This window comes from Heliangelus exortis, chromosome 3, assembly GCF_036169615.1.
Source record: "Heliangelus exortis chromosome 3, bHelExo1.hap1, whole genome shotgun sequence".
Classification (NCBI taxonomy): Eukaryota; Metazoa; Chordata; class Aves; order Apodiformes; family Trochilidae; genus Heliangelus; species Heliangelus exortis.
This window is the reverse complement of record NC_092424.1, coordinates 48270310-48291079: the sequence shown is the minus strand read 5'-3', so window position 1 is coordinate 48291079 and position 20770 is coordinate 48270310. Positions and strand designations below refer to the sequence as shown.

Here is a 20770-nt window from a genome sequence, read left to right as displayed (position 1 = left end):
AAGAAGACAAAACACTAAGTAAAACCTTCAAAGGAAAGGCTATCAAATATTTTAAGCTGACATACAAAACAAGCATTAGTAGTAGACATGAAAACCTAACACATGCAGTTGTGTTACCATATTTTTCATACAATCAACCGTTGAGCAGTATATTTAGTATATAGTAATATGTCTGAAATCAAAGTAAGACAAAAGTCACAATGCCATCTTCTTCACAATACAACTATTTGCCTAAAACTCAGCAAAATGAGAAGCTGCATGCTTCACTGTGTTGACCAAATGGTTTGTGTCACTGATTTTGAAAACAATATTTAATGATTAGTTGATTGGAAGATTGTCTAGATATATCCATGTTGAAATCACATACACCTTTTTCTAAGAGCTGGTAAACCCTACGAAGGGACTTGGGTATTTTTCATTGTTTGCTTGCTTGGTTGCTTTTTGTGTCCACAAATCAGGGAACACTGGTACCTGAAGAGCTACTAACCTGTTCTTCCAGCAGCTCTTGCCATAGAAGCTGAATTTCTTGCAACTTGACCCGTCGTTCCTCAGTCCAGCGACAAACTGCTGTCCACCGCTCACCGAGCCTCTACAAAAGCAGGTAGCACTCATGAACATTCACAAGCCTCACAAGGAGATTTAAAAATCAGATATTCAAAAGCATCATTTCTGCTTCACAGTAACTGCTTTCTTTATCATGGCTATTGAATTGCCAGGAAGCACCACTGTAATATTGCATAAAGTCAGAGGTTAAAACTTTCAAAAGAATTCACTATGGCCTTTTCTCTGCTCTTTTTGAAGTCAGTGAACTCTTTGATTGACTTCAAAAGGAATGAACAAAGCACCAAGAATACTGTTTCAGGTTACAGTCTAACTTCTGGCAAGTAAGAGAAAATACTACATACATTCCCCTGCTCATGTCCTAATATTTTAATGTTCTGCTCACGTCTTAATGTTTTTTCCATCAGATTTTATTCTCCTATTAAAAATTACTTATGAGAAATAAGAGTTGCACTGTGCATCTTCCCATTTTAATGAAAGTGCTGAAAGGATACACTACAAAAGTGGCTGTCACTGGGAATGCAAACAGCTTGACTCATCAGGAACTGAGCTGGCAAATCAAAGCACTTTTGAAGGTTTTGCCCTGCAAGTCTAATAATCCTTTAGATTAATATTACTTCTTAAAGAAAATACCTTACTTTCTAGGATAAACTGGATTTAAACTAAAAGGTGGCATAAAAATTATAAGTAAAGGTTTTAAGTGCCTGCTACTGCAGTTAAAAAGGAGGGCTGTAACATTTTACCTGCAATTGTTCCTCCAGAATAGCTGTTGCACTTTCCCCGCTGCTTTCATCGACGATGACAACCATGTGTGTTAGGGAGTTCACCTTCACCTGCTCTGTTTCTAGGTCACTCTGCAGGCTCTAGAACAACAAATCAGGTTATCAATTTTGAATACATTTGCTAATCTGCTGGCTTGGCCACAGGGACTAACACAACTACTGTGGTAAAGTACTTCAGATTCAACAGTTAAGCACAGATTTTTCAACTAGGAATCACTGTATGGTTTAAATAAATGTAAGCAAAAGACTGATAGAAATTAATCCAAAACCATTCTGTTAAAATGCTGGAAAACATGGAGTGCTTTAAGTGCAATGAACCATATGCCGGGAGAATCATGACAACTGCATTAAATTTCTGTATGAATACTGTTATAAGTAAGACAGCTTAAGTGTTTCTATGGAAAGCTATTATTGTTATTAAGTACCATCGAGCATACCAAATAGGGAAAAAAAATCACTAAGAACATTTGTCCTTTAATAGTTGACAATATAATTCTCGTATCAAGACTGTGATAACTGATCCTCATGTTCCAAGATAATAGTTGAAAACTGCAGTCGAAAACCGTTCTGATTGGTTTGAAATAATCTGTAGAATCAATTATTATTCATCTAAATTCTTCTAGATGAACAGATTCCATGGTTAAAGCCTTCCTCTGGAATATCTCTGCAAGATCATTTTTACAGTACTGTAAATATCACTTTTCATCCCAGAACATCCTAAGCTACTCCATGAACAACACACCTCAGATTCTCCAGACTTTGAAGACAGAGGAAAGAAAACAAACGTGGAACAGGAAATTACACAGACTAAAAATACTCCACAGTTCTTGCCCTGTGAAGTAAGTCCCATGCTGGGGAGAAGGTCAACAAGCTGCAACTATGACAGTATCAAAAGGCCATCTTTCTCCTCAAAAAAAAGAAAAAAAAAAAAAAAAAAAACGTATCACTGCAGGCTGACTCCCACCTGCAATCTTAACTGAGACACAAAACAATTTCAAGAGCTTGTGCATATCAAAGAGGAGTGTCTGTGCACCCCCTTAGGGTGCAACAGCAGGGTCCAGAATCAGCAACTTGGAAGACCCTTCCTGAGAGTTTTAACACATTGTTTTCATCTGCAGTTCCCAAGTATGCTGTAACAATGCCTGTCGGTCATTTAAAGCAACTTTGTACACAGTATATTTCATATTTTCACTAACACCTACAAGTTATGTGGAGAGGCCTCATTTCCTGCATGAAACAAAGGTAACACCGTTTCCCCTACAGGTTTCGCTTTCCACATAAAGCAAAGATAAGTTTCTGCTCTGCCCGTTAGAGCTCAAGTGTTCAGTTAAGAAAGTACTTCCAGGAACTTCCAATTCCCTTTCTACCCCATCATTATCCTCTCCTAAACATCAAATGCAGCCTTTCAGCATTTAGCCATATGACTTGTGACACAATCCAGTTTCTCAGCTAAGGGACAGACACATCTTCCATATACTTCTCCCATTCATATTAGATAACAGACAAAAAAGGTTTACTTTATGTTCTTCCAGCTGTTTTTGAAGGGACTCCAAATCCTCTGCTAAGACCTGAGATTCCATCTTCTGAATTCGTTCTTCTGTGACACTCAGCCAGTTGGACAGCTGCTGCAGCTGCTGCTTCTGGAGCTCCATCAGCATGTCGTGCAGCCTGGAGAGGGAAGCACAGGCAGTTTTTTTGCACAAGGAAAGAGACTATGTTCTAGTTGTGTAGGAAAGAAGCAAGGTCATTCATAAACCAGCTAGATATTAGCAAGTAATATTTTCACCATTAAGCTAAGGAACACACAGTTAAATATCCCCGTTTCTTTCTCAACCAGCATAGTGAATTATGACACTAATACACAGGAATATTTCTTCCAACACAAAGCCTCTACTGAGAGCTGGTAACAAAAGGCAGTTTCTCCCTTGATGTGCAGTACTTAGTTTGATAAGCCATTGGTGGGGAATAATTCTTCAAAGTGCTTTTTAGTTATACAAACACACACAGCTATCCACATCTACTGTATGCTTTATTCAGGAATTTAAACTACTGAAACCATATTAAAAACTTTTATATAACTACTGCATATAGATACTATATATTTAGTCTGGTACATTTACATAACCTAACAGTCACAAAAAAGCTTTTATATAAGAAGAAAAAATACAAGTTATATTCATTTCCTTTGTTTCACCTTGCTAAGTATGAAGGTGGATTTCATGTCACAAGCTGAAGAGTTAATTGTGAAAAAAATTAAAAAATTTAAAAATCTTACAAATAGATGAAAATCATCTCCTCCAAGCTGCAGTAAGCACCAGAGTTTGCTCCTACAACTCTAGGAGAAGTTGTGCAACATGACTTACCGGGACTGCCTGTCCATGCTCTCCACCCTGAGCTCCTCCCAGCGGGAATTAAGCAGCAGCATTTGCTCCTGGATCTCAAACTCCTCTTCAGGAGACAGATTTCCCTGGGCCACCAGTTGGTTCCCAGCCTGCAGGACGCTCCCCACGCTGCTCTGGTGTGCAGTTAGCTCCATCATAAAACTCTGGGAAACAGTACAACCAGCCACATCACTGTGATCTGTGAGCTCCTACAGGAACTTAAGAATTTGCAAATGTCCTAATAAATTGTCATGCTTGAATTAGTGCTGCAGCACCATCAAACATGCAAGCATGGCAGACCGGTACCTCTCTGTGACAGGAGATTCTCTATGTGCTACAAAAATTCTGGAGAGAGTGAAACAGAGCTAATTGAGGGGGAAAAAAAGCTGACCACCTATAATGGTTTGGGCCAGGATAAAGGTAATTTTCTGCCTTGTACTTTTGCTTCCAGTTAAGTCTCTTCTAAATAGTTGCACTTGCTGAAATTAACAGCAAGTTAATTGAAGAAAAGAAAGAAAAAACATTTGTAAGACTACAGCCTTTGGAAAAACGCACGAAGAAAATAAAACAAACCTATGGCAAACAAAACATAAAGCAAGATCTGAAAAATACCTTAGGAAAGCAAATAGAACCATGGAAGTCAATAGCATTTAAAAATTTACATATTTACAATAAATCTAAAATATCTTTCCCTTTGGTTCAAAGATTTAAAACTGTAGCACAAAGGGAAAAGAAATTCTTCGTATTGACTAGCATTCAGATTTTAAATTCAATTGAATACAGTAAGCTGATACAGGAGAAAACTTAAACATCTAACATGACACATGAAACTTTTAGCCACACTGGAACAGTTATACAGACTTGGAACAGAATCCAAACAAAATTTGGAAACAACAATAGTTTGGAAGCAACATGTTAGCATCACCCCCATCTAACAGCAAGTGGCATACAGTTAATCAGACTTTTTAGTAGTTGGCAGCAGAGAAGGGCAAATCAGTTTGTATAATAGACACCAGTGAACCAAGCACGAAAAGCTGGTTTTAAAAAAAAGATAAAGTGCCAAAGCATGTTCCACAGTAATTTCTCTTAAAATCTGTTTCACCTTCAAGAAGCTGTTGTCATCACCAACAAAAAAAAAAGCCAAAAACAACTATGCCACACCAGGCTATCACATTCTGTTAAAAGTACTTTTCATTTAGAAAAAGCAAAACAAAAAATCCAGAATGGCTGATTTTTAATAAGGACTAGGAAATGGAAGTTCTCCAGCATACACACATTTCCCAAATGAATTTTCAAAAGCAGCTTACTTCATGGGTAGAAAATTGCTCTTTGACTTCCTCAACATCACCAGATATTTCCTCCTGTTCCCGAAATGCATCCTCAGCTGACAGCAACCATGTAAGAACTTCTTCCAGAGCAACTTGGTAGCTGTCCAAGTCCATATCCACCTCTGTCACTGTGCTGGGAGTCTCTGCTCCTGAACTGCCCTGCTCCTCTTCAAGTGCTACAGCCTGGGCCACCAAGGGAAAAATGATGTCTTAGAAGTGCACAGAAGATGCCTTCCCAAATTACACTAAAATAGAACAACTAAGATCCCTCTTAAATCTTTGTAAAATTTTAAGAATAATCACTGGGTACATTTTTAATGAGAAGGGTCACAGTAACCACTAATGAACTTCCATTTTAAAAAGAACCTGGATAGGAATGGCAACCTTAATCTTGCTCATTTAACAGAGCAGTGGATCTTGCACCCAAACCAAAACAATCCATCATAACCACAAGTTCTACAGCAAAGTGAGTCTAAGATTCTGGGCCATTCACTCCAGCTTGCCAAGACAAATGAGAAAGAAGTGGAAGAAAAAAGCACAACAAATGAAACTTTGTAACTCAACACACAGGATTTTGTACATGAAAAGAAAAAGGAAGACAGAACCACTGAAGTCAGTCACAAAGATGGTTGTTATGATGAACAAATGATGTTACAATTCTCCTATTTTCTCAACTGTTGTCCAAGACAGAAGGCAAGTTCCAGAGATAACTGACAAGCCTGAAGATCAGCTAAAACTACAACTTAAGAAAAGCCAGGCAGATTTTTATGACAAACACCTTTTGCATGTTGAACTCCCCATCCTCACATTCCTGCTTGTATCTCCTTGGGAGGGTCTCCACCTCCCGAATATCTTCCATGGTGACTTGCTTAGGAAGGACCTCAAACAAAGAGGTTAAATACATAATAATAGACTTCTTGTCTGGAAGCTGTACAGCAACATCTGCATTAAAAAGATAAAACAAAGAAAACAAATGAAAAAGCTGCTTTTCTAAATCATTACTTAGAAAACAGTTGTTACATATAGTGTAAATTACTGATTCACCTGTTAGGTGGACTTTAGTACACTTTAATCTAAAAGTCCAGGTTTGACACATGTTGAACGGAGTATGAAGGAGGGTAAAAAATTAAAGAAATTTTCTGTATTTGGATGTGAAGTCACATCAAAAGGCATATTTTTGAAGTAAAACCCCAAAACTGAAGTTAATAAGGAATAACAACTTTGGGGAAAATTATTCTGGAGTATCTCCCAAGCAGGCATGCAGTTCGATGACAGAATTCTGCATAAACCAACTCTTCTGCTTAGGGTCTAATTCCCATTTCCAGCATTGGTCAGTTCATTTTCTAACTTTTCATATGGAAAAGAGTTTCAAGAACTCAAGTTCACTTACTTTTCAGTTAACACTTTTTTTTAAGGCAGTGCTTGAATCTGTAAAGTTTGAGAGCTTGTCTTACAGAGTGAATCTTCAGAGGCTCACTTCAAAGCAGAGCAGCAGCTCAGCATTTTAAAAAGGTGTCATAAAAGTCTCTTGGTAAGCATTCCTACACAGTAAGTACTCATAGCACTGGCAGCTACTGCTGCTGACGATGTATATATAAAAAGCAAAATATCATGAGCTCTTAAAGTTATCGCCTTCCACATAACGTTTTACTTCATCTGAAATGCATTGCCTCTTGTGGTAGAACTCCCACCTAAAATAGAATTAAGCCAGAGTATCACCCTCCCCTTCTGTGTACTGTCTCCGAATGGTAAAGTAATTTGAACCTTAGCCTTTAAGAAGCCAAAGCAAACATATCCACAGACAAACTCTTACCCTAAAATTTACATTCTTTAAAACCCAGGTTTAGGGACTTGAAACAAAATATCACTGCACAAAACTGCTGGAATTTGTATCCATATTAAATGTCAATAGAAATTTCCTTCAGAGAACACAAAAAAGCTTCTAGTAATGTAAAATAACTGCATCCCACCTTCAGGATCCAATAGTTTCTCAATTCCCAAGTGGTTCTTGGCTATGCTGAAAGCATGTTCCAGTCTCTCAACTGGGGTCATCTTTATAACTTTATCCCAGCTGAAAAGCTCAGGTCTAAAAGTAAAGACAAAAGAGGAAATAAAGCAGTATATTTTATCTGAAGAAAAGAAAATCCATGCCATGCAGAATATGAAGTTACAGATACAAAGATAGTTTGTAAAAGTTGATAATTTGTAAAGCTACAGATACCTAATATAAACATTCACAGAAAATATAAACATAAGTGCATATACAGAAATGCATAAATACAAAAATGTGTTTTCCAGGAGAATCTGGTAATCAAAAATCAGTTAACAGAATGCATGTCCACAGTAACATCCACCTTCTATTCTATGTATTCTAGACATATTCATTGACTGCATCAGGAGATTAAATACTAACAAGATAATAAATTAATCCTGTTAAACTTTTATTCCCAAACCAGTTTTCTTCAACTGCTTCTGTGACAGCATTCCTGTCAGTACATGTTTTCTAAGACAAGTTCTGCTGGAGAATCAGGAGAGTCCTGGAGACTCTCATTCCAAACTTGTGATGTGGATCAGTGACCACCCCAGACTATCACAGCCAGGACCAACAGGGATCTCCACCCCTGCTTGCTCATCCTCTCCCATGCTTTTTTCCATGTGAAGAAAAAAAAAAATATATATATATATATACATATATATGTACATACACTCTAAGTCTATTCCATCAAATGTGCTCATGAGAGTCAGAATGCAAATCAGACCAAGGAGCTGACTGATTGACAGTGCCAGAAGCCTTCACCTCAGAGCTAACCAAACCAAATCTCCAGTGCATTCATGAACCCAAAATATACCAGTGGGTGGTCTCAAAGGAGAAGAGGACAGCAGAAAGTGGAATCAGCAAATAAGGCCCCTCTCCTAGTGGTAAACTACACTGGCAGGCCATGATCAGCTGAGTAAGACAGATGTAAGACTATAAAGCCATTAAAATACTTCCCATTCCCATGCTATACTAGCTTTTGTACTAAAACACTGCTATTGATTCTGTGATTTATGGGACTGAGAGAGGGAGAGATGGGCTTGCCTTTAATTCTTTTAATACTTAATTCTCCTGTAAATTGACATGAGAGTATCTTTTTAATACTTGTCAATTCATTGCACTCTGCCAAACTGGAAGGCCATATGAGAGCAGGGTCAGAGAAGCTAAAAACCAGAAGAAATCGAGTTAGTAGGGAACACAGATATGCAGGGATCCTGATAGAAGGTAGAGAAATACTGTACCTTCATACCAGAAGCAATAAGGAACACGGAATCATAGAAAGTTAGGGGTTGGAAGGGACCTTTAAAGATCAAGTCCAACCCCTCTACCAGAACACGGTCACCTACAGGAGATGACATAGGAACTCATTCAGGTGGGTTTTGAATGTCTCCCTGGGCCTGTGCCAGTGCTCTGTCACCCTCACAGTGAAAATCTTCCTGATATTTACACAGAACCACCTATGCTCCAGTTTATAAACATTGCCCCTTGTCCTGTTGTTAGTCACACCTGAGAAAAGCTTTACTCCATAATCCTGGCACTCACCCCTTATATATTTATAAACATTGATGAGGTCACCCCCTCATTCTCCTCACTGAAGAGCCCCAGGATAACCATGTAGATTCAATGAAGCCTTAGCAAACTCTCCCTTTAGAAAAGACATTGCAATAAACATACTGTATATGTACTACCTGCATGCTGCCAACATGAAATTCAATGAAACGAAAGCAAAATATTTACCTATGAGCAAAAATATTCTATCAAATAGCAAAACTCAGTTCAAAGAGGAACTAAGCTAATATTAGGAAATTAAAGAGATCAGTGCAGTAAAATGCTAATTGCCCTATTACCTCACTTAATTGTATTAAGTGCTGCAAGTGTTACAAAGTTACTAGATATCATAGCCAAAAGATAGTACTACGAACAATTGGTGTTACACAAAGAAAATCAAATTACTGAACTTAAAAGGATCCACAAAAATTCTCCTGCATTAAGTCATTATATGTTATCTACTATGATATTAAGTCAATTAAAAAGCAATACTTAAATGCCCCTTAGTCAGGGAAGCATTACAGTCTGAGTGAGCTAAATAGCTTTGCCGTCCCACCACTTCTGCAACCTGCCCCAGTTCCACTGTTCCTTGCAAGTGCCTTTTAAGTCTTCTCTTTCAAAGCTGACCTAAATTTAAACTAAACTCAAGATTTCTCAGAAATGTGGGGAAAATGGTGCTTCCCTGGCAAAAGAACTGCTGCCCAGGGGCACCAAAGCTGAATTCTGATGTGCTGACAGCTGCCAGGCTCTCAGAAAGACAGGAAAAAGGCTCAGAGATCAGCTGGGCCGGGTAACTGAGAAATTTCAGGAAGCCAGAGGACACCACAGTCACTCAGTTAAATTTTTCAGCAGGAGCTTCTGCTACTTAACAGTACTCTGAAAAAGGCCGGGCTCAAAGACTTCAGATCCTGGAAAGCCCAAGCACAAAGTCACAATGCATAAGGACAAGAAATAGCTTAAAGCAAATTTTGCTTCCTCTCTCCTGCTTCCCTCAGGTCACCTGGTTCTCACTTCTGTCTAAAGCTGTCACTCTCTCCATCAAAGCTTCACAGGTTCAACCAGCAGAGCAACGTCATTAAAGTCAGTATAAAAACCACCAGTACAGCTCACACCATCCAAAGAAGGAACTTGGTAACACCTCTGATGAACCCCAGACACCTTTGCTAACATTGCTCTGTCTTAGAACAGTCCATTCAAACTTTCAAGAACCACAGGCTTAACAGAAACCAGCTCTGGTTTACAAGGCATAGAGATGTGTCAGGGTAGACCTGTCCTGGAGCCAGTGAGGCTGTGATAGAACCTGTTATTTCAGTCAGCAGGGGCCAAATGGCCACTTAAGAGCAGGGAGAGCATGCTCAAAGTGAAAAGAAGCCTTTGCTAACACTTTGTATCTGCTGGGTATAGATATTCTGGGTGTTAGTAAAGCATTTGCCATGAGGCGAACCGGGTGGCCAGGATGTCTCATTAAATTCTAGATTATTATCTCACCATTACCACAGTAAAGTGGTTATTTATGGTTAAGAAGTTTCAACTCTTCAAAGCAATGATCTGACTTCATTTGAAGTAAGCTGAATTTTCTAGAATTAATTGTCCAAAAGTAGATCTCGAAGAAAAATCTTTAAAAAAATAAGAACCGGCATGTAATTTTCATAAGAGTGTGTAACAATGATTTATTTAGACTACTGAAAAGTTCTCCAAAAACCAGAAAGAACAAATATCTGTGCAAAGAAGCTTTAACATAATTCCTAACAAAGTATAATGAGCAAACTAAAGAATCCTCTACAGATACCTGAAGTATCTATTGCCCTTTTATTCTTCTGCTCAACAGTTGTCCTGGAAGAATTGCATACATTGTCTTTCAGGCAACACACGTTCAAAGACTAAAGAAAGCTACACAGCCTGTCTTTATTTCTTCATTTTGAAGCTTCCATTCTTTACAATTGACAATATGCCTCCACTGTTATTTTTACCACAATAAAAACCCAAAGAAATAATCACCAAAACTGGCTAGAAGTCGTCAAATGCTCAAGCATGAAGACATGAGAAAAAAGCTGCTTACTTTCCTAGGTCTAAGATAAGCTGTTTGATACTTACTTGTGCCTGTGGATGACAGCATTAAAGGCAAGTCCATCTGCCCAGCTTGTGGTGAAGTTCAGAACATTGACCTGACTGTAGGGTCTTGAGGACTGCCGAACCCAGCTCAGCAGGATCTTCTCACTGTTGGTCTGCTGCAAATCTGACATGATGTTCTTCATAACATCCTTCACCTGCAGGACAAGAGCAACTATACTAGACATATTGCTTAAAAACCTTCAGACCAAGTTACTTCACAAATTGTGGAAGAGTCTTTCCAAAAGAAAGCTATGAATCAAGCTGAAGTCATCAGGTAAAATTTGGGAATAGGAGTCTTTCAAGTCATCTTTGCTCTCATTACAAGAGGCAGTAATGCTTCACATAACAATGACAGATAACTGCTATGTTATGAACCTCCCTTCTTCTCAGTGCTGCCTACACTAAGTGTGGGGTATAATATTTCTTTTTGCTGCAGTTCTACCAGTAAGCAAAACCCAAGACAGCTTGTACAATTTTTCTGAAAGAAGAGGATATCTGCACAGCCAACAAAAGTAGTTTGCAGTTTGGGTACTATGCCATAAGCATCTGCCAAAATCCCTCCAAGCAAATTCAATGATCCTCCTAGGTACCTGGATAAATCAGGAACAACTCAGTCTATGACACTGAGAAATGAACCCACAGAGCAGCATATAAAATGCAAGCCCAACACAGCTACCTAGATAGTGAAAAAGACCCTGCTAACAGAGTACACAGAAGCATTGAGGAAAGAATATAAATACAGTGCTTCAGTCTGAAAAGCCTCTCTGCAGTTAATACCACTAAGAACCAAACTTAGAAATCGAGTACAAGTGAGCACACAGAAGAATGTGTTGTAGGAGACAGCCAATAGACAGAGATCAGAAACCAGACGCTGGCTTGCCTTTATTTACCAGCCCAAAATACAAGCAGTACTTTCTACCACCAAAACCCCAGGGAGGTTTGAGAATCTCAGTAGACTGATGATCAGGATTACTGGAAAGGAAGAAATCTCTCCATAGCCTCTCACCTGCCAGTGCAAGATAATGCTCCACAGCAGCCCCAGTGTCAGCTTGTGGTTTCCATCAACAATGTCAGTTCCTCCAATATTCACCAACTCCACCTGGAGAAGTCAGATCAACTCTATATTAAACACTTGTCACAGCTTCAAGTCACAACCCTACCTTACGTTCTTGGCTGCCCAGTCATATAATCAAGTGTTCCAACTCAAAACTGGTTACAACTACAGAACTAGATATGACAGAGTATTGCCTAAGTGAATTTGTCATGACAACTGCTGAAACAACATGATAAAAGATGGCATCAAAGAATATTCCCCTTCAGAAGAGTTTTTGTCCTCTCTTCTAATATACAGATGTATCCCAGCAGTCAAAACTGACCAATAGAAATGCAAACACAAACAATCTGATATTAAAAAAAAAAAAAAGTAAAGCAGTCCTGCTCCTAGACACACCCAAGAGATATTACAGAACCACTAAAAGCCCTGTAATTAAGAATAAGTTTGTCCTTTGCCTGAATCAGTATCTAAGTGGGACAAGTTTATACAAGGAGACCAAAAGCTCAAGGGACAAATAAAATTTGCAAGTTTCGTATACATGTAGGACCCCGTGTAGTATCAGTGTTAGTCTAATTGAGATCATTAACAAGATAAAAACACAGAAAGAAGAAATGAGGAGATTTTAGTAAACAGGAGGGTGGGGGAAGCTACCCAAGCAATCAAGCATTCAGCCCTCAGAAGCAGCAAAGTGTAGAACACACTACAGATACTCACTCAGATACTTTAGAGGCTGAACTGAACTGAGGCAGTAATTCTCCATTCACAAAGGAAAAAGCAGCACTAAGTCTGAACTACCTTCTGGACAGAACCAACAGCAGCACACTGCATTAATTGCCACACCACACCTATGGAAACTGGGCTAGGAACAGCTGCCTAAGGCAGGGGAGACAAATAGCTCCCTCCCCTGGTTTTATGTACACATACAGCACATGCTGCAACACACTCCCACACACCTTCATGAGTGGGGCTTCACTTTTGAAAATAACCTGAAGTATAAACATCCTCTTGCCCTAGAGGCAAGCAGCAAGCGGATTTCACCTCGACAGGGAAGATTTTTAATTGCTTTTCTCACACCTGCTCCAAGTTGTGTTATCCACAGTGCCTCCCAGAAACATCTCCCAGCTCACAATTACCCTGAGAACTCTATCTGGGCACCGCTTGGGATCAGAACTGGGCAGAGACAAAACATGCATCAAGGAGCAGGCTAGCAATTAAACAACACTGACAATCACAGGGCAGTAATGGAGCCAATGCTCTGGCTCTCCATAGACAGAGCCTACAATGACAGAACAGACCAGAACAATGTTTCTTTCTGTTCTATTGCTGATAGAAAATAATACAATGGTAGTCCATTAATATTTTCCCTCTTATCACACAATCACAAATAGCTCCAATGCTGCAAAATGTACTTGTAGCCTGATTGCTTTCAGGTACCATCCTGACAATTTTCAGTTCCCCGTGGGTCTTTTGCTTAGGGAAAATCACATCAAAACTGTCAAGATGAACATGAAGCCACAAAATTACACTTCAAAGTCCTAAAGAATTCTGTGGATCTGCGGATTGTACTCTCCCAATTTTTAGAGTAACTGGAACAGAATCTCACAGTAGTACTCTTCGCTGATATCAGGCATACATTTTAAGATACTTGTAAATTAAGCAGTCAAAAGAATCACCGGTTCATATCACTAAACAATGCACTAGAAAGCATTCTAAAACACAAAGAGCAGAAAGCAAGACTAAAGGTCAAGGGTACAAAAATAAATCACATTGCAAGAGGGGTTTTTTCATCTGTAATATAGGAAAAAACCTCCTGAAAACAGGTAACAAAGACTTTTTAAATTGCACGGTAATCATAATGTTAATAATAATATTAAGAACAGTAAGAATAATAAGAATGCTGCATTCTTCGTTTAACTCCACCACATATTTTAGAAAATACTTCACATGTCCATTTTTGTATTTTAATTATTTTGAATTAAAACAATGCTTTGGAGGATGCAGCCAGCAACTCGCTAGGATGAGTAGACTGCTCAGACATAAGCAAGGGTAATTAATAAAAGAAAGCAGAGAGTAGACAGTTATACTGACAGTAGACTTATTAGTTGTCTGGAATAATTTCCAGGGGATTTTTTTCTTAAATTGCCCCTTTTCCAAAAAATTGTCCACAAAATTTGAACTTCATTACTTTGAACCTTCCTGCTCATCAGATGGGTGACATTCACAGGATCTACACCCTGGGCTTGTCTGATCCTTACATAATATATTTAAAGACTTCTATAAACTATTTCACAACTACAACTATTATATAGCCCACAAACTCAGGCAACGGAATGCAATGGCTTCTCAGTGAATGCCTTTTCCCTTCATTAACACACACACTTTCTAATGAAGTTAAGCAGTAGGTATTAAATGTGTATGCGACCTTAACAACCTTCAGCTAACACCACCTGTTTACTTCTAGAAACCCAGATCATGCTGAAGGAAGAACTAATTAATTACTGTAATTCCATATTATTTAATTCATTATATTGTCATAAAATAAATCCTTTTCAAGCTAAAAAGGCTCATTATTTATCCCTAGAAAAAAAGGTAATATTTGCAGAACCTCTAAGAAAAAAAAAAAACAAACCAAACAAAAAAAACCCACCACCACTAACTTTGGCTACTTCCTAGAAATGACACTACACCAACCCAGCATATATTCATCACTATTAAAGCAGCAGTTTAACATAAATATATCAGTGACTTTTTGCATTAGATAAATTCTATTGCCAGAGTGTTCTTATGTTATTTCAGTGACCTGACATTTGGAAATAGAAATTCTAACTATAGAAAGTACGCTTATCAGGAATTGTTCTTTAAAGGAAAAATAAAATCATTTTACCACACCACTACTGGCTTCCACACAGCAAAAACATAAAACACCAGAATAAATAAAACCCCAATTTTTATTCCCATTTTTCTTAAAGAAAGCTTGAGATTGGTGTGTTTGTTTTTCTGGTCAGTTACCAAAGCTCCAAATTAGCAACAGGCAGGACAGAATTCAAAAAGAACTGGTATGTGTCAATGGAAACATTCTATTGGATTTTGAGAACAGGACACAGAAAAGGGAGACAAAACCTGGCATACCCATACAGATTTTTGCAGAAGTTACACATTGTCACTGGAAATTAGCTTTTTGTTTTGACAGGTTCATGAGGTATTCATAGCAGAGCTGCTAGTCACCTTTGTTTTGGCAGCTGAACAGATCTCAACAAAACACTGATTAGTTAAGATCATTAAGTTAGTATTTTAAGATTTCATGAAATGCCAAGCACTGAAATTCTTCATCAGATAAGGAAAACTGAGAAGAGTTTACCCATCTCACTGAATTCTCATTTTAGACACCAAAAATCTTTATTCCCTGCATTTAAAACTCATTTAAATATTAATGAGTATCAAAAACTGTGGAAAAAGTTGCTTACGTTGTTCTGATGCAAGACTTGCAGCACTCGGTTGACATTATTTAAGGCATGTACTCGTGTGGAACCTCGTTCTTTAGGCTGAAAATAAAAAGTTACAATTGGTTAGCATCAAAATTAGCTCGACAAACCAAACAAAAATAATAGGGCACGGAACAGGAAATTTGTCTTAGTTTTCTCAAGTTTTGGTTTGTTTGTGTTTCTTCTAAGAACAAAAAACAAACAAGATCATTCACAACAATTTCAAAATTAAAACTGCTCAGAACATTATTCCTCAATTCAAAGCACAGGAGAACCCTTGGATTCAAAATGTGTTTCACTTCATCTTTGATAAGTCCACAATTTTAATTCCCAGCATCTGCAGAATTATAAAATTGGCAATACAACAGCAAAGAGGGAGTTCCAGGAGGAATTGTGAGGGTTTTGAACATTTGCCAGAGTAGTTGAAATTTTCCTGGCTCCCGAGAGAGAACAAGCAGCAATTTGTTTTTCTGGCACTGAAAGCCTGCTAAATCATTGCATACTGGGAAGAAGTTATGCTTCCTGACCTTCCCTTCCTTTGAATATTGGGAGTGAGGGCTGGAGGGGAGCAGGGCAGTAGGACCTGACCCAGCCCACTGCAACTCTGAACGATACCTGCCACCCTATTTTTTTTTTTATCATTGCCATTTAACCCTTGTGGCAGAATATGATCTGCAAAAGCATAGATCTGAACTTGGAACACGGTAATCAAACTAGAAACAAGAGTCCCGTTGTCTTCAGCGTACTTCAAATCAGACCACAAACTGTTAGAAGTACTAGTTAAATGTATCTGTTTAAAAAAACAATGCAAGCTTGTAAGGTGAAATTTTAAATGGCTGAAAGCTCCCCATGAGGTTAATTAATGAATTTGAGATTTATTATAAATAGAGACATCAAGAATTTAATCCCATGTAGTGGAACAGGTTTCACCATGCCTCATATCTCTCTCCAAAGAAGAAGTGTTAGGAGAGTTTTCAGCAATATATATATATACACACTTTTTCCAAAAGACTGGAGTCTTTTTCAACCCTTCCCTATCTGTAGATCACAAAGGATTTTTTCAGTGGAGATGCAGACTTGTGCATTGCCTTCTAGCTTTTGTCTTTTTTCTTTAAAGAGTCTTCCATGAGTTTATTAGAAAAAGTTCACAGGTATCCAGTTAAAGGCTGCTCTTCCAGATCCTCCAGAAGCAGACCTTTAAACAATCTCTATTAAAAATACACAGTATGGAATTAATGCCACTGGTTTTACATGCTTTGTTAAACAGTACATTAACCCTCAAGAGAGAGTTCCACAGCTAATTTCAGCCTGACCCTATAATCCCATGAGTGGGGTTCATGGGAAATTCACAGGAACAGTAGAAAACAAGTACACACTACAAGCAGAATAGGTTTTTCAATAAATGAAAATATAAATAAACAGATGCCATAGTTTGGTTTCTGTGTGTTTTGTTCGTTGGTTTTGGTATGTTTTATTTAAATAAATGGGAATACAACTCATACACATTTCTCTTACCAGAGGTTTCCCTGTCAGACCCTCTAAAAGATCCAGAAGCTTCCTTCCATCTTTCAGATCTGTGAACATGTCCTTAACTGGGGGCTTTCCACTCTAAAAAAGAAATAAAAGCAGTAATAAAAGTGTTTAGGCAAAACATCCCCAAAAAAGATATTTTTTCATTTTTATCTTTCAGTTCATTCTTATTTAGTACAGACTGTGGTAAATAAAAGCTAGGGGACTGTGACAGTGATGAGAAAGGCACCCCTTCTTAAGTGTTGTTTGTTTGGTTTTTTCTTCTCCCCTATGGTTCTGTGCATCAGCAGCCTATTATCAGGGAAGCAGTCAGAGCATCCTGGTGCCTTAGGGTAGACGCATTTAAAAAACAAGAATGGCAAAGAAAAAACTTGGCAAGTTTGAAGAGCCAAACCAGAAAGAATGCTTTGGTCTGAATATATCTAAAGGAAGAAGAAACTAGGGCTTTCCAGAAAGAAGACATTGGGATATATTCACTCAGATTTAAAAAAAAAAAAAAAAAAAAAAAAAAAAAAAGACAGACTTGCCACTCCTCCACACAGACTAGTAGATCAAAAGATGTAATATATATTGAAACAAATTACTCATTTTCTGTACTTAGAAAAAGAAGCAAAATGTGAAACTCAGAGCTACTCTAAATCATACATTTCTAACATTTGTTTTCTTCAGGGGTGAAAGACCCTGTACAAGAACAGCGATAAATGTCAGCAGAATCATGTTAACCTTTTCCATGCTCCCTTTTAGTCTTATTTTCTTCTTGGACCTTAAGAAAGTTAATGTGGGAAAGTGCTACAGGGCAGAGGGAAAAGACACAGGCAGCCAGCAACTAAGAAAGTGCGTTTGCTTTGTACCAATCATCTGCTAGCTGCCAGTAGATCAATTAAGCTACTGCTTTCATTGTCCTTTTGAAGTGCCAGTTTGAGAAGAAAAATACTTTTTAGAAAGTACCTAAAACTCCAGTATTGCCTTCTTCTATCACCCTAGCTTTATGAAATTGCTCTTCAGAAAGAATGCTGTCAAAAGCCTTATATGACATGAATTTGATGACATAAATCTCTTCTACTTTCACTTCATCCTGCTGTGACAGCTGTTAGTAATCGCTGGCTAACAAACCAGAAAGAGAGCTGAACTGTCCACTGAACCCAATTTTTTGGTAAATATCTGCTTTTCCTCAAACTTCATAAGGGTTTTTCTTAAATGTCCACTTCCATTTGATACTATTAAAACTATTCACAAGAGAGTTGAATAGCTGTAGATCCAAATTTTAATCTCCTGGAGAGAAATAGACCTAAATGTAACTTGCACCCTATCAACCAGATAAACAGTGGTGACAGTGATCATATAAGCAAAGTCCCTTCTTAAAATACACAGATTTTAGCCCCAGTGTCAGATATTAAATTAGCTCTGCAGTGAATTTTTCTGAGAAATTTATTCTGCAATTACTTCTACAAGTTATACTTTAAAATATTTAAAAACACATGTTGGCACACACTTAGTTAAAGGGTGTAGAAAGCAATGTACCTGCCAGACCAATAGCAAATAGGAGCATTTGTTAAATGTCAGCATTTGATAACATTGTGCCATTAAATACTCCACTTCCTAATCTCAACTATACCCTTTCCAGCACAGTAAAGGGACAAAGCTTTCCCCTGACAACACACTTTTCACAAATGATTCAGATGCTTTGCTGCTGCATAGCAACTTAGCCAAACCCTTAAAGCATGATGAAGCAACAGACCAGGAATGGCTATAAGGACACGTATGGAAGACTCCTGTACAGTTTTTGGCATGTTAAGGAGGTAATGATCCATAGTGTAAATCCCACAGAGGCCAGCAAAATATGCTTTAAGTTTGGTTAGCATCACCACATAGAAGATACTAAAAGTAGGGTAGTAAGGGTATGAGGAAATTGTTCTTGTGTCCAGAAAAGCAGACAGAAGGAGATAGCAGAAATCCTGCCAGATGCATTATTATGATTCAACAGCTCATTGTGAAAGCAAATAAATGTAAACTAACAGAAGTGAGTTTCTCACAAGAGTGGGGTAGAGAAGGAAAAGCACTTGCCTCAACCTGATGGCCATATTTCTTTCTATGAAGACCAGGATATGCCCTACAAGTGTATGCTGCCATCTCATGTCTAATTTTTCATGTACCAGTATCCCTAAGTCCTTCTCTGTAGGGCTGCTCTCAATGCATTCATCCCTTAGTCTGTACTGATATTGAGGATTGCCCCAACACAAGTGCAGGACCTGTACTTGACGTGGCTGAACTACATGAGGTTCAAAGGAGACCATTCCTCAAGCCTGCCACGGTCTTTCTGGATGACATCCTTTCCTTCTTGCAAATCAACTTCATTGCTCAGTGTGATGGCACCTGCAAACTTGCTGGGGCTGCTTTCTAACCCACTATATGAAGATATTTGGATTCAAACCAAAGGAGGGTAGATTTAGATTGGAAGCTGGGAACAAGTTCTTCACCATGCGGGTGGTGAGACACTGGAACAGGTTGCCCAGAGAGGTGGTGGGAGCCCCATCCCTGGAGGTTTTTAAGGTCAGGCTGGACAGGGCGCTGAGCAACCTGATCTGGTGGGAGGTGTCCCTGCCCATGGGCAGAGGGTTTGGAACTAGATGACCCTAAAGGTCCCTTCCAACCCTGAAAATTCTATGATGCAGCCATCCAGCCAATTCCTTATTCATCTAACAGTCCATTCGTCAAACACAAATCTCCAATTTAGTGACAAAGATGTTGGGGGAAACAGAGTCAAAGGCTTTATGGGAACAATTAATATAAGCTATTATATTCATATTTAAAGCAATACACACACGTATAGCCCAGACTGATAATGTCAAAACTGAGAATGCTATAGCTTTATATCTTCAACAAATTTTCTGCTTTAGGTGCAGAATTTAAAATATAAATAAATATACATATTTGGATCTGCTAAAAAAGCAGAAAGCTACCTCATTTAACACAGTGCAACAAGAATGTTGAGCTCACATAACCTTCTTTCTTTGTTTCACCACCCTCACTTCACGTGCATGAAAATAAGCTGAATGACTTCCTGCTTTCTATCCTATAGATATTAGGAAGAATTTTTTCACTGTGAGAGTGACAGGGCACCAGAAAAGGCTGGCTGTGGAGTCTCCTTCCCTGGAGAGTTCCTTCCAACACCTAATTTGCTATGATTCTATGATTCATTTCTATGGGACATGGTATTTTCCCACCCTGTGTAATGCACCTTGCTGTGATGGTGGAAATAATTCAGATTTGCTTTCTCAGGAGAATATTTTTTTCCATTTCACTGGCCATCAGAGCACCACGTCTTGCTGCCAGTTTAGAGTCAGCAGAAGATTATATTAAATTGTTTCTGCAATCTAAGCTCCTCCTTCCTGGTTTATTGAAGTATCCACTATCCTCAAAGTAGAGGCACAACAGCATGCAAAGCGTTTGTATTTAGTGAAGTCCATCAGAACGCTCTCTATGGGGAGGAAGTCCCTTCACAGAAATCTTCAAGGGTAGGTGACTGAAGTTGGCAAAGACAAGGCTGCAGCACTCACCCTGCCAAGCCCATTGCCACCTGCATCGCAGCACACCTGGCAGAAAGGTTGGAAACCACCTCCTCCAGCTTCCCACACCCACCTGAGGGACATGCAGACACTTGGGGGGCAATGACCACCCAAACAGCCCCAGCTGTCCCACCAGGGCACAGAGCCAGCCCAGAGCCCTGCTGTCGCAATGGCAGCAGAGACTGCTCACGCACTGCACCCTCCTCTGCTCACACCGTCTCCTCCCATCCATGAATTTTTCCCCACACATTTCCTCACAGTGTCTGCTATCTGGGCCACATACTCTGAAATCAGAAACATTACTGCTCTGTTCTCCAGTGCACAGTGCAGCTGGATGCCGCCTAACTTTCCTGTGACCAAGTTAGATAGCGACCTGCTGTGTTTCATGAAG

The 20770-nt window shown here is 38.8% G+C and overlaps 1 protein-coding gene across 5 annotated transcripts in view; it reads right to left on the bottom strand.

Moving 5' to 3' along the window:
- UTRN (utrophin) overlaps window positions 1–20770 on the bottom strand; it is a 345394-nt gene that overhangs the window by 255213 nt on the left and 69411 nt on the right. For all 5 annotated transcript variants that reach the window (XM_071740500.1, XM_071740501.1, XM_071740499.1 and 2 more), the window contains 11 exons: window positions 16799–16891; window positions 15266–15343; window positions 11754–11846; window positions 10730–10902; window positions 7023–7138; window positions 5831–5994; window positions 5032–5235; window positions 3707–3888; window positions 2861–3011; window positions 1305–1424; window positions 488–589 (listed from right to left, as the gene is read on the bottom strand). In XM_071740500.1, coding sequence (XP_071596601.1) covers window positions 488–589; window positions 1305–1424; window positions 2861–3011; window positions 3707–3888; window positions 5032–5235; window positions 5831–5994; window positions 7023–7138; window positions 10730–10902; window positions 11754–11846; window positions 15266–15343; window positions 16799–16891 — 1476 coding nt within the window. The remainder of the gene's footprint in view (window positions 1–487; window positions 590–1304; window positions 1425–2860; window positions 3012–3706; window positions 3889–5031; window positions 5236–5830; window positions 5995–7022; window positions 7139–10729; window positions 10903–11753; window positions 11847–15265; window positions 15344–16798; window positions 16892–20770) is intronic.